General features: G+C 35.0%; 1 protein-coding gene across 1 annotated transcript; it reads left to right on the top strand.

The window, feature by feature from the left end:
- The first annotated feature begins 5,384 nt into the window (after positions 1-5,384).
- Positions 5,385-8,161, top strand: LOC104230352 (uncharacterized). The gene is made up of 3 exons (XM_009783130.2): positions 5,385-6,232; positions 6,537-6,660; positions 7,186-8,161. Exons 1-3 carry the CDS (start codon positions 5,507-5,509, stop codon positions 7,698-7,700), a joined length of 1,365 nt encoding a protein of 454 aa, XP_009781432.1. The 5' UTR covers positions 5,385-5,506; the 3' UTR covers positions 7,701-8,161.
- Positions 8,162-13,880: the final 5,719 nt, after the last annotated feature.

The following is a 13,880-nucleotide window of genomic DNA, read 5'->3' as shown; positions in this document are numbered from 1 at the left end:
AATACATTCATGGAATACAACGATACAGTGAATACAATGAAATACATGTACTACAACGAGATACATTGAAATATAAGAAAAAAAGACAATGAATACAATAAAATACATGGAAATACAACGAGATACATTGAAATATATTAACAGAAAATTCAAGTTGCTCAGCCCCGAACTCCGTCGTCTTTAGAGGTTGAGCAAATGGATGTCAAGACTGCTTTTCTCCATGGTGATTTAGATGAGAAGATTTATATGGAGCAACCTGAGGGCTTTGTAACTAAGGGAAAAGAAAATTATGTCTACAAATTGAAAAAGAGCTTGTATGGATTGAAACAAGCTCCAAGGCAATGGTATTTGAAGTTTGAATTTGTCATAGAAGAACAAGGGTACAAGAAAACTTCTTCAGACCACTGTGTATTCTTCCAGAAGTTCTCTGATGATGATTTTATTATTTTATTGCTCTACGTGGACGACATGTTTATTGTTGGCAAGAATAAATCTAGAATTGCAGTCCTTAAGAAGTAGTTGTGTAAATCATTTGCGATGAAGGACTTGGGGCCAACAAAGAAAATCTTGGGCATTCAAATCCACCGACACAGAGATAGAAATGAGTTATTTCTGTCCCAAAAGCAATACATTGAGAAGGTACTCAGGAGGTTCAATATGACAGATGCAAAAGTGGTTAGTACTCCTCTTACTAAACACTTCAAATTGAGTATTAGTCAGAGTCCATCTACTGATGAAGAGAAAAAGGAGATGTCTCGTATTCCTTACTCTTCTGCCGTTGGTAGCTTGATGTATGCTATGGTTTGCACTAAACCAGATATTGCACATGTCGTTGGTACTGTTAGTAGATTCCTTTCTAATCCTGGAAAAGAACATTGGGATGTAGTAAGATGGATATTAAGGTATTTGAAAGGTACTGCAGATTTAAAGCTGTGCTTTGGCAATGACAAGCCTGACTTGTTTGTTACACAGACTCTGATTTAGGGGCAATCTTGATAATACAAGATCCACTTCCGGTTATTTGATCACTTTTGCAGGGGGGCTGTTTCTTGGCAATCTAGACTACAGAAGTGCATAGCTCTATCCACTACAGAAGTCGAATATATTGTTGTCACAGAAGGTGCCAAAGAACTATTATGGATGAAGGAGTTTATTAATGATCTTGGCTATGAGCAGCCAAGGTACATCTTATTTTGTGATAATCACAGTGCTATCTGTCTCACCAAGTACTCCACTTTTCATTCTAAGACCAAACATATAAATAGAAAGTATCATTGGATAAGAATGGCCGCGGAAGAGAAATTATTTGAGGTTGAGAAGATACACACTGATGAAAATCCTTCGGATATGCTAACAAAGGCGGTGGTTGCAAATAAACATGAATTTTGTAGAAAATTGACAGGCATGGAGCCTGTCAATAGTTCCTCTACTTGAAGACACATTTGGCCCCTTAGCTGGAGGGGGAGTTTGTTGGGCACATGCCCATGTTGTCCAGCCAAAGGCCCAATGGCCTAATCCTATTCTCTTTTGGTTTCCATTCCTATTTGGAATTGGATTCGGTTTATTCCTATTTTGAGTGGGTTTTGGCTTTAAGAGAAAACACCACTCATGATCTATAAATAGGACAACCTTGGAGAATTATTCTATGCTTATTGATACAAGTTTTTGAAAGACTTAAGCACATAAGAGTGGTTTTTGAGAGAGCTTTCGTCAAGAGAGAAGAGAGAAGAAAAATATTTGTTTTGCTGCAGATTTTTATTCCAACCAGCCAATTTCAAATCACGTTTTCTGATTCGTTAACCGTCGGATCGGGCTAAAATTTTAACTGAGTGTTCTCAACATCTTGGTCTTGGATTTGAACGGTGAAGATCGGATTTGGAGGCTTGTAGTATCTTATTTCAAGCTTCGAACAACAACTTCATTTTTGTGGATTATACTCTTTCTTCAATTGATTAGTTGTTGCTCTTGTTGCTATTGTTGCTCCGTGTTTGGCACTTGTTGTGTAGTCAATTTGGAGAACTTTTGTAACTCTCTTATTATTATAGTGGAGCTTTTTGGATCTTTGTGATCCCGTGGTTTTTACCTTCGATTCGAAGGGTTTTCCACGTTAAAATTTGGTGTTCTTTATCTTCTTTATTTTCGGGTTTGCCTCTTCCTCGACATAACAAGTGGTATCAGAGCGAGGTTCAAGACAGGTTCATCTTGGCGAGTTCAGTTCTAGCCGCAACATATTTGATGATAATCGTAATTTTTGTCTGAGAAATTTGACCGGTGTGCTACGCACGTTGAGACAAACTTTGTGGTGGAGATTTGGAGATGCGACCTGTTGAAGACTATGTGAAAAAGGTGGATCAAGTTTATTTTGTCAGAAAATTCCGGCCAAGGGGGAGAATTGTTAGGTGTTTGTCATAATTTTCTTACCATATTTGGTTTTCCTATTTGTTGAAGGAAAGAGCAATATAATTACCTTAATTGGATTTTCCTTTTTGTAGAAGGAAATTATAATTCTCCTATACTTGGCTAGTCCTTTTTCTTGTAGGAAAAAGTTTGGAGTTCTATAAATTGAAGATCCGTCCTTCTCATTCAGTAGCATCCACAATGTAGCCATAGAGGCTTGAGAGTAGTGTTTAGGGGGAGAATTTTACGGGACAAGTGTTAGTGTGTCACTTGTGTTTGCCTCTTCGTGAGGTTGTTCTCTCGATATTTTGTACTCTCTTTTTATATAGTGGATTGCTCATCTCCGCGGTGGACGTAGGTCAGTTGACCGAACCACGTTAAATGTTTGTGTCTCTTTTGGTATATTTCTCCTTTGTTGTATGATTTATCGTTGCTCAAGGTTTGCTTAGATAGCTTCCGTATGACACCTGATTTTTACGATCCTAACAGCAATAGGTCAATAACTATTTGAATGGTATGAAGTTTTACCACTTAATAATAGAGGGAAAGAAATCAACACCAGATGTAGGGGTTAAAGGTTTTTTTTTTAATTCCCTCCCTTTTGGTTCCCTTTCGATCCCTCTTTATTGGAGTTATTGTTCATTTGTTGACTTAAACCCACACTCTGAAGTTGTAGGCAGAGGGTGTCGGGGCCATGGGCGAACCCACATTTGGGGGTTTCGAAAAATTACACTGTATATATAGGTATAGAGGTACATAATATATATTAAACATATTTTATCCGGAATTTTTTTTAATTCTTTCAATTTGAATACTCTTGTGAAAATTTCTAGGTTCGCCACTCTTCGGAGCTAACCCCTCTTGTCATGTAGGCGCTAAGGTAAAACCAACATTGGATACCTTAATTGGTGCAGAGAACCAGGAACCTAAATACTAAGCCTATGACGATTTGCCACTTACTCAAATCTCCATTATTTGTAGGAGTAGAAGGAGACAAGTTCAATTCAATATCAATTTTTTGCCCTCCAATTAATTTGCAAACAATACAAAATTGTTTAAGTCCATGCATGCAGCTCTTTTTTAATTATTTTTTGCATCCAACACGAAGGGAAGGCCCTCCATGCTTGTTCACATTTTCTCAATTCACAACCCTCCAAACTCCAAATAGTTTTTGCCTCTCCTATCTTATTTACGCCTTTTATTTTATTTTATTTTCAATTTATTGGTAAATTAAAGGACAAAGCCGCATGAAAGTTAACAAAGTCAAACAAGTCATCCTTGTTTATGGTGGCACATTTTTCACTTCTTAAAACAAATTAGTAGCAGATTAGTTAATCATGCGAACAAAATCCTGCATCGATTATGCAAGATTTGTTATTAACATGTCAAGTAATGTCATGTACTAACTTAACAAGCCGGCAGATATTTTAGACAAATTGAAGGTTCTCCACATCATTAAGTTCCTTATGTCTAATATTTTCCAATAAGTTTCAATTATGCATACTGATCATGGTGTAATGTATATCCGATTGTATAGATACTTTTGTAGGAAGTGCCCTATCAGGAGTATTTGCAAGTATAATTTACAGTAAACATAAAAAGAATATATTTACAATCTATTGTATTAAGAAAATATTACATTATCAGTGAAATTTAACCTATTATGACATTCGTCATAGGTTATTAATAGATACTTAATAAATAAAGATGGACTTTTTTTTTCTTTTTAGCCCGCGCCAGAAATTATTTATATTTGGTAGTCGAAAAGGTATATAAAATTTGTATAATTTTTGTAAATAACCTACAAAATGCATGTGCGTTTATATATATATATATATTTTCGACTATTATTTTGAAAGCTACTATATAGTGTAATTTTTCCATTAAAGTTACATATAAGTAACTTCTATATGAACTGATTGTGTAACGAAACTTAATATATAGTATGATTTAAATTAAACATAATGAATGTGAAAATTTTCTTTTATATTCTCAGTATTGTTTATATATTATGTGGTGATGCACGTTAGTAATTAAAGATCAAGTATTTGTTGATAGTGCAAGCACGTAGCAATTTCGGTGGTTTTGCATGTGATGAACAACCGCAAGAGGACAAGAACAGATATGCAGAAATGGTCCGTAAGTAACAAAGTCAGTCAAATCTCGGCTTCTTTTGGCTCATCTCCGACATCCCTCAACCACCAAATTAATATTACTACATTAAATTTGTGTTCCTAAATTGTTACTATTAAATTATGATCCTATGAATGCATCTTTAATAATTTATTTATAGAAAAAACTCTAGTTAGAAGCATCCATGCTTCTACGTGTGCTTTGTCTTCTTTCCCTTGATTCGATCCATTGCATCGGTTCTCTCACCTTTGGTACCTACCTCTCTCATTCTCTTTTTTCTTTTATTCTTCCTTTTTCTTTTTCAATAGATACTACTTTTGAACTTCACTAATATACCCTCTCCGTTCACTTTTACTTGTGCGTTATAAACTTTACACGCCCTTTAAGAAATAATAAATAAAATACATAATTTACTATAATACTCATATTAATTGATACATATTTTTATTGGATTTGAAAAAATAATTTGAAATAAGTAATTAATAGTGTGGGTATAACAGGAAAAAAAAGTTATCTTCTCTTGTTATGCTAAAAGTGACAAATAAAAGTGAGAATCTATTTTTAAAATACTGAACAAGTAAAAGTGAAATGAGGAAGTAAGTAATTTAGACAACCGATAAAAGTGAATAATACACTCCCTATCGATTTTTTTTTATTTTTGGGTTTAATTAAATCTAAAACCTGTGACTAATGTAGAAAAATACCTATATCATCTCATCACCTTTTGGTGGTAGGGAACTAAAACGCTAGCTATTAAGAGTGACAGAGTTATACTTCGTGAAGAATGATCAATTAAACATTTTTTATTGAAATATCTGACCTCAGTAATGCTACAAGAGATCTCTTACTTTCTCACTCTTCTCCTCTTATATATATCCACATAACTTCACTCTTTCCTTCAACTCAACCCTTCCAAAACAAAGAAAAAGAGAAAGAAAGACAAATTAAATCATATTCTTTGACAAAAATTTTGGCCATGGCTTCTCCTAGTCCACTAGCAAGATTGTCAATTGAGCGTAGACCCAAATTGCTCAAAGATTTTCTTCTTCAAGACGATCCATATTCTTGTTCATTTAATGATATTGGGTCACACCCTCGAAAATTATGCAAGTCCACAATTTCAAATTTTCATGGTTCAAGAATTAGGTCAAACAAAGCTTCATCTCATCAATTACTTAGAAGTCGATCATCTAGAGCTGCTACTGCTACAATTTCCGCCATTAACAAGGTCATTAACATTGTTAAGTTCTTACCCTTTGCCTCTGTCAAATCTCCTTCCATTTTTCCTCTAAGCATTTCAAGAAAACTATCAACAAGAACCAACCACAGGGACAATATAATTAAACAACATAGTAGTAACCACGATGTCTCAGTCAAAGTCAAAGTCAAAGACATCCTACGGTGGAAATCATTTAGAGACTTGGTAGATGAGAAATCTACACCATTAGATTCTTCTTATTCACCAAATAGATGCACCACCACCACAACTAACTCCACAACCACCACCATAAGCAGCAAGAGAACTAGTTGGTGCGACAGTGATTTTACTGCGGAGGATTTACCGTCATGGTGGGGTGAAAATGGTGAATTTTTGGGTGAATTAGAAGATGGGATGAAGAAGGTTGGTAGAAAGAATATATTCGAGGAAACTGTCGGTGGGTATGGCATGGGAACTATAAGAGCAATCAAAAGGGATTGTAAGGTGAATATATTTTTTTATTTGTTTATTGATACAATTATTGAACCATAATCTTGCATGCAACTTTGGATCCCTATAGAAATATACGAGTTTAATACTCTCTTTTGTCATTTTTGGTATAGCCACAACTACAGGCTGACATGGTCTCTGTAATGTTTTCTTGCTACACTTAATTAAATACAATTAGGATAAAAATATCGTGACCAAATTAAAAAATTGTTTATTTTGTATTTATCACTATATTTTCCTCTCCAATGTTTTATTTTTAAAAAATATCATTTAACGACGGTATTCTTTAATTTAACAGGAAGAGTTGTGCTTTGATGAGAATGAGCAACACAGCCCAGTTTCAGTTCTTGAATCTCCATTTCAAGAAGATGATGAAGAAGGAATTGCCTTCTCTTTCCACCGAAACCTTGCTAATTTAGACAGTAAGTTTCCATCTCCAATTACCTTAGTTTTCTTCTAGTTACCTTCAGTTTGATATGACATAGAAAAATGGGATAAGAAACATAGTACTATAATAGTTTAAATTAGTCACCAGTAATAAATGTCACAGTTACTTTAGAAATGTGTAAGTCTTTATTATATTGAGTATAAGGTTTGTACATTTACAAAATTCATATACCATTGAGTTAAATTAACCTACCATAAGAGGTAACTTTTCATAAAAATAAGCCTAATAAGATAACCTGAAAAATAGAGTAATAACAATTATAGCCAATTAAATTGTAGCGATAGTGTAAAATTTCTACTATCAGTAGTATAATTAATATTCTTAATTAGACTGACACACCTAATTTATTTACAAGTTCTGATTTATTAAGAAAAAAAATTCTGCACTTGAAGAATGCATTGTTTCTCTGGTTGTTTCCACCAATTGTCATGTTTATTTGGTTTATATCATGGAATATAAATCACATGAAATAACAACAATATTATCTCATCCATTACAGAAAGGACAAGCACGTTCATGCAAAAAATTCAACAGTTTGAGAGTCTTGCCGAAGGAAACACCAGCTTTGAAGAAGAACAACAACAACAAGAAGAAGAAGAGGAGGAGAAAGAAATTCGAGAAATTGAAGAAAAGGCAAAGCAATTGTTGAGCAATTTGAAAGAGACAATTAACTTGGAACTAATTGAAGATTGTGAAGCAAACAATGTGGATGAGCTTCTCTTTGATTTCTTTTGGCATGAATTGTTTACAACTAGAAAGCATCAAAACAATGATGGTGAGAGTGATGAAAAGCTAACGAGAGAAGCAAAATTTTGGATCAATGGTGATTACAATGGGAAATTTGAATGGGAGATTGAGGATAAAAGAGAATCCTACATAAGAGACATGGAAAGAGAAGCAAGGTGGAACAAGTTTGAAGAGGAAAAACAAGAGTTGAGCTTGGACTTGGAGTTTGAAGTATTTAACGATTTGGTTCATGAAGTCTTGGAAGATGTTTTTTCTCATAAATGTTAAATTATATAAAATTTGAATATCGTAAAAGAGTAGAGCGGTGCACAAGGCACCCTGTGTTCAAGCAGGGTTCGGGGAAGGACCACAACACAAGGGTATATGATGTAAACAGTCTACTCTAATGCAAGCACTGGTGACTGTTTCCACGGCTCTGGAAAGAATTCCATGTATCATATTAGCATGTGTAGAACATGTTATATATACAAGTGAATTGTAGACTAGTTAGACATAGGAAACTTTTTACTATTTAACTAGTGATAGAATCTGTTGAATCAGGGACACTCTTTCTGCTACTTATGTATAGTTCTAATGTTGTCTGCTTATAAAGCCGACGATTTTTCGAAATTTGTAGACAACAAATGTTTCCCTTTCAATCAATGAAAGAGGAGGAAGTTTAATCGGTGATCGAACTTCTTCTTTTGCTTCTTTGTACGTAATCGAAATTCCAGTATTCCTTGTTTCTATTATTTTTCTATTGTGACTTCTGGCCCGGTAAGAAAACGGGCCACAAGTAAATTGTGTTTCAAAATTGCCCACGTGGTAGCTGACCTTAAAATACAATAATAATAATAATAATAATAATAATAATAATAATAATTGAGGAAATTTTGTAATATCTTCAATCCCAAAATTCTAAACCACTTGAAAATGTAATAATGAACCAATTCCGTTCCTCTTCTTTTCTGTTCTTTTCGTAGAGAAGTGTGGATCGGCAAATTCCGATAGGCAAAAAGTGTTTTCCGGATCTTTACATAAATAGCCAATTGAATTCATTATTATTTTTTAATTGGACCATATGGACTATATACTAATTATACATGATTATGTATATATTATACATCCATCGGCTATTTTCAATTAGGCGACTATTTAAATTAATCCTTCTTATTTGGTTCCAAATTCTTTTCCCCAATAAGTAATTAGTTTGAGGAAGATTTGCAGAATTATTTAGTGCAGCCGTTTATATTTTGATCCCATTAATTTTTTTTTTAAAAATAGTCCCACTGACAAAATTTAGAGCATGCTGCCAGAACACCATTAGAATTTTGAATCACGATGCTAGAATTTTGAAGCATACTGCTAGAGTTTTGACGCATGCTGCCAGAACTGAAAATTCTGGCAACATGCTTCAAAGCTCTAGTATCGAATTATAAAACTCACGCAGGGTTAATTTATCAAAACTTTTATTACACTATTGAAAAACAAGAATTAACGATAGATAAATTTTGTAGCTAAATAAAAAAATTCGTTGCTAATCCTATTAAGTGACAGATTAGCAATAGATTATCAAAAAAATCTGTTAACTACGAGCAATATAACAGATAAGCAACGAAGTTCATAGCTAATTTTAGTTTTTATATAATGTTAATAGGGTTAAAATATAAACAATGGTTTTAAAAAGTCCATCCGGCGTAATTTCCAGTTAGTTTGATGGTCAACATTGTTTTCTCAGGGATGCTATTTGGAGATTAGCCAGTATTTATTTTGTCTTAAAAATCTTAACTTCATGACAACCAGGACATTTTTGGTCTAAAAAATTAAACTGAAATTCAGGACGCAATGACTAATTTCTAAATAACATCCGTTTAGAATGGCTACATGGTGTCATTTCTACTTTAGTGTCTACTTTGATGGTCTTTAACCCAACATTGATACTGTTTCTGGCCCTATTATAATCTGGCTTCTTCTTCTGCCCAACGAGTGGTCTATTCGTTGTTAGTTTGAAAGACAACCTCCTCAAATTTTCTTAACAATTGAACGAAAAGTTAGTGATTATGAAAAAATTATTTGTATTCCGACTAGAGTTTTCCGTGAATTATAAACCTAAGTACGTGTATGTGTAACAAATTCAAAATTAGTAAAATCAGTATAACAACAACAACAACAACAACGACCTAGTATAATCCCACAAGTGGGGTCTGGGGAGGGTAATATGTACGCAGACCTTACCCCTACCCCGAAGGGTAGAGAGGCTGTTTCCAGGAGACCCTCGGCTCAAAAAAAAAAAAGCAACAAGAGCCGATATATTAGTACCATAAAAATGCATAATAAAATAACAGCAATATAAGAGATATGAAATACAGAATACGAAATACGAAATAGATGGTTGGTATAGTAAAACTAGCAAGTAAAGCCCTGCATCAATAGACGACCAATTACATTCTTAGTCTAACTCCTAACTGGCTATTCTCACTATATTGTGCTGTAGAAATATTCACAAGTTTCCCCTAACCTACAACCTTAATGCTCGACCTCCATAATTGACTGTATATACGAGTATATACAGTCAATATAAAAACAGGATATACGAGTCAATTTAAATACAGTCAAGTAAACCTTACTCAGTATATATGAGTAAATTTAAAAGGAATTTATTAAGAACTAAACAACAGGAGTGATATATAGTTGGCTCTTCAGGCTTTCGAGAAAATGTTCTATTCTATAGTCAACATTTCAAAAGCTGAATATTTGGAAAAATTAAAACTCCAAAAAGTAAAAAATGTTATAAAATAAAAGCGATTTAGTAAAATATGAACAAGAAATATAAGCAATTTAGTAAAACATGAACAAGAAATGGAGATAGAGAGAAGGAAGAGATTTTCTTCTTCAATTGTGTGTATTTTTCTATCTATTACAAGGCCTTAATATAGACATAAAAAGTGAAAAAAATGTCATGAAATATGTCATTGAACATACAAAATATGTCATTGAATATGTCATTAAGCATTTGAGATGAAGATCATGGAAGAAGAGTAGACATCCACCATAATGTGATATTTATCATAACACTCCCCCTTGGATGTCCAAGGATAATGTGCCTTGTTAAAACCTTACTAGGAAAAAATCCTATGGAAAAAAAATCTTAGTGAAGGATGTCACACCTCCTTTTTCCGCACCCACGGGGGCGCAAGGGAGTTTTTTTCCAATTAAAGGACAATCGAAACGGGATTTGTTTATTTATTTCAGAGTCGCCACTTGGGAGATTTAGGGTGTCCCAAGTCACCAATTTTAATCCCGAATCGAGGAAAAGAATGACTCCATATTACAGTCTGCGTACCAGAAATCCGGATAAGGAATTCTGTTAACCCGGGAGAAGGTGTTAGGCATTCCCGAGTTCCGTGGTTCTAGCACGGTCGCTCAACTGTTATATTCGGCTTGATTATCTGATTTTATACAAATATGAACTTATGTGCAAATTTTATCTTTTAACCGCTTTATTATTATTGTTTTTAAAAGAAATGTGAACATCGCTTAAAACACGTCTTTGGACTGCGTCACATGAAATGCACCCACAATCCGGAACACGTTTTATTTGATGTTTTGGGATTTGGATACGGGTCGCATGAAATGCACACCCAGGCTTAAGAAAGTAAAATATTAAACACGCGCCTAAAGAGACTATCGCGTTGTTATTTTGGGGAAGCCGTGAAATTCGCTAAACGACCCTCCTGAATTCTAAGTAATTTTAAACAAGTATTTACTGAGGGCCCCGCAATTTGTATTTTTATTCGGCGAGGCTCATCTCATTCTTATTTTTTAGAGGAATTTGCAACGTCGTGGACATGCATCTCGAACCACGTTACAATCAATGTACCCGCGATTTTAGAGACACATTTCAGCTCCGCTGAGATTTGGATTTGGGTCACATAAATGTGCACCCGAGTTAGGGAGAATAAATTATTAAAGGCGCGCCTAAAGCAACTAGCGCATTATTATTTTGGGTGGGGCCATGAAATTTGCTAAACGGCCCGTCCCGGAATCTAAGTATTTAATATATACATTTAGAGGGCCCGCAGCTTGTATTTTTTATTTGGCGAGGCTCGTCTCATTTTTATTTATTTATTTATTCTTTTTTTCTCTTTTTTTTTAGAAAAAGGACAAGGCTAAAATGACTACATTTCTTTGCTACTTTGCGGGGTCATGGGTTGTAGATTAAACTTATTTGATGAAACGAGTATTTTTTCGCGGGATTAAATTACTACTATGATTTTAACATTACTACTACATGTACAAACAACCATTAAGACAAACATTTAGATAACAATAATCTGAACATGGAGAAACAAAATGCCGAATAACTACTTAACATGACGAAACAAAGGAAATACATTCACGACCAAATTTCGATATCATACGGAGTTAATTAACAAGAAATAGCAATTTGCAAACATAATATGAATATGTCTCGCTCATTTGCATACTATTCGCATGAACTAGGATTGTATTTCAAGAAAACACATGTGCATGTTACTAAACAACAAATATGAAGGACGCGGACAGAGATGACCTACTTGATATTATCGTCCGATGCGTTGGACCTGCGACGAAACCTCGGACAACAACCTCGACGGAACTCAAGCCGGACCTCACTGAACGAGGAACAACGACGAAACCTCAGAACAAACTTGACGAACCGGACCTCGACTCAACTTTTGGGCTTTGGACTGGAACTCGACTTCGACACCGCAGGGCTGCTTGGCGTAAAGCTGACGGACTGTTTGGTCGACGACTGTGTGGTCGACAGGCAGTCTTTAATGGCCGGAGGCGTCGCTGGACATGGGGGCGACGGACAGCAGTGGTCGTCGGAGCAGTGACGCCGTTAGGGAGTAGTGGTGCGACTGGTTTTTGAGGTTACGATAGGGAGGTGACGGAAAGGTTTTGGAAGGGTGACGGGCAAGCAACAACAGTTACTGTTTGACAGAGGCGGAGGCGTGGGTGTCGACGGGTCTGTTAGTGAGGAGGGAGCAGCTATGGAGGTTTAGGGTTTAATTGGTTTGGAGGGGTGACGACGGGGAAGACGACGGGCCTGTTTGGTTACGATAGTGGGTCGACGGAGGGAAGGGATCGTTAGGGTTGCTTCATCTTCTTTTGAAGAAAAAGAAGAAGATCAACAGTATACAATTTTTCCCCTCCAAAAATTTTTAAGCCTGTTCGTTGGTCCCCCCTTCAAAAATGTCCAAATCCGTGTATTTGTGGCTTTGGCCAAGACTAATGAGCCCCACGCGTGGTGGGGTTCGAGGCTTGTGTTCCCCACGCGTGGTGGGGTTCCCCGTGTATGGGATTCCGTCCGTGTTCCCCACGTGTGGCGGACTCGGATTATTATGGGCTAGGTCCGAAAATTAGGCCTAAAAGCGGGTAGTCTGAACCCGAATTTTATTCTTTTGCCCGGATCCGAGAATAAGAAAACGACGTTGCTTACTAATCCTATGTAAGCAAAATAACTACAAAAATAAGACTAATATTTAAACAAAACTATATCTTTTTAAATATTTTTCAAGATTTAAAATAGCTACAAAATATCAATAAAACTATTTTTTTTACTTTTCGTTTTTATATAAAGGTAAAAAATATAAAGTAATATTTTTTGTATTTTTAAGAAATTAAAAGGACTACAACATTAATAGAACTATATTTTTGGATTATTTTCGAAGTTATATAAAGTACCAAAATAAAGCGCAATTTTTGTATATTTTTTTTTCAAGTTTATGAGAGATACATAAACTAAAATTTATATATGTATTTTTGTGATTTTTTCTTTTTGCAACGAAATAAAGTAAAAATAGTTAAAATGGCTATATTAGACCCAATTACATATTTATGCTAAAAAAATGTGAAAATCCTCGGGGAGGGTCAAAAATCACGTGCTTACAGCTGCCCCTCTTTGACTGGAAACACGAAGAGTTTTCCGACAAAGAACGACTAGACGTGTTTTTGACCCAACCATTATTTGGAGGGGACTACACTACTTGATCATTCACATCCCAATCTTGTACACTAGTTTCTTGAAGGTTGACGTCGGTAGTGATTTCGTGAACAAATCAACCATATTATCACTTGAAAAAATCTGTTGCACATTGATATCACCATTCTTTTGAAGATCATATATGGAAAATAACTTTGGTGAAATACGATTTGTCCTAACTCCTTTTATGAATCTTCCCTTCAATTGGGCTATTCATAATGTATTGTCTTCATACAAAATTGTGGGTAGTTTGTAACACTTCAAATCATTTTTGGTTCGAATAAGATGTATTATAGACATCAACCATACACATTCTCGACTTTCTTCATGAATAGCAAGTATCTCAGTATGATTAGATGAAGTAGCCATGATTGATTGCTTAGTTGATCGCCAATGTTTGAGATCAAGCCTTGTGTGTGTCAGATAAATACCCCGCATCA

This window comes from Nicotiana sylvestris, chromosome 1 (genome assembly GCF_000393655.2).
Source record: "Nicotiana sylvestris chromosome 1, ASM39365v2, whole genome shotgun sequence".
NCBI lineage: Eukaryota > Viridiplantae > Streptophyta > Magnoliopsida > Solanales > Solanaceae > Nicotiana > Nicotiana sylvestris.
The sequence above is the reverse complement of the archived record's forward strand: the minus strand, read 5'-3'. Positions and strand labels throughout refer to the sequence as shown.

What these genes read in the sequence shown, in the direction of transcription:
- LOC104230352 (XM_009783130.2), top strand. Translation starts at nt 5,507, where the DNA reads ATGGCTTCTCCTAGTCCACTAGCAAGATTGTCAATTGAGCGTAGACCC. An exon ending in CAATCAAAAGGGATTGTAAG is followed by an intron (nt 6,233 to 6,536) that starts GTGAATATATTT and finishes TTAATTTAACAG; the next exon opens with GAAGAGTTGTGCTTTGATGA. An exon ending in AAACCTTGCTAATTTAGACA is followed by an intron (nt 6,661 to 7,185) that starts GTAAGTTTCCAT and finishes CATCCATTACAG; the next exon opens with AAAGGACAAGCACGTTCATG.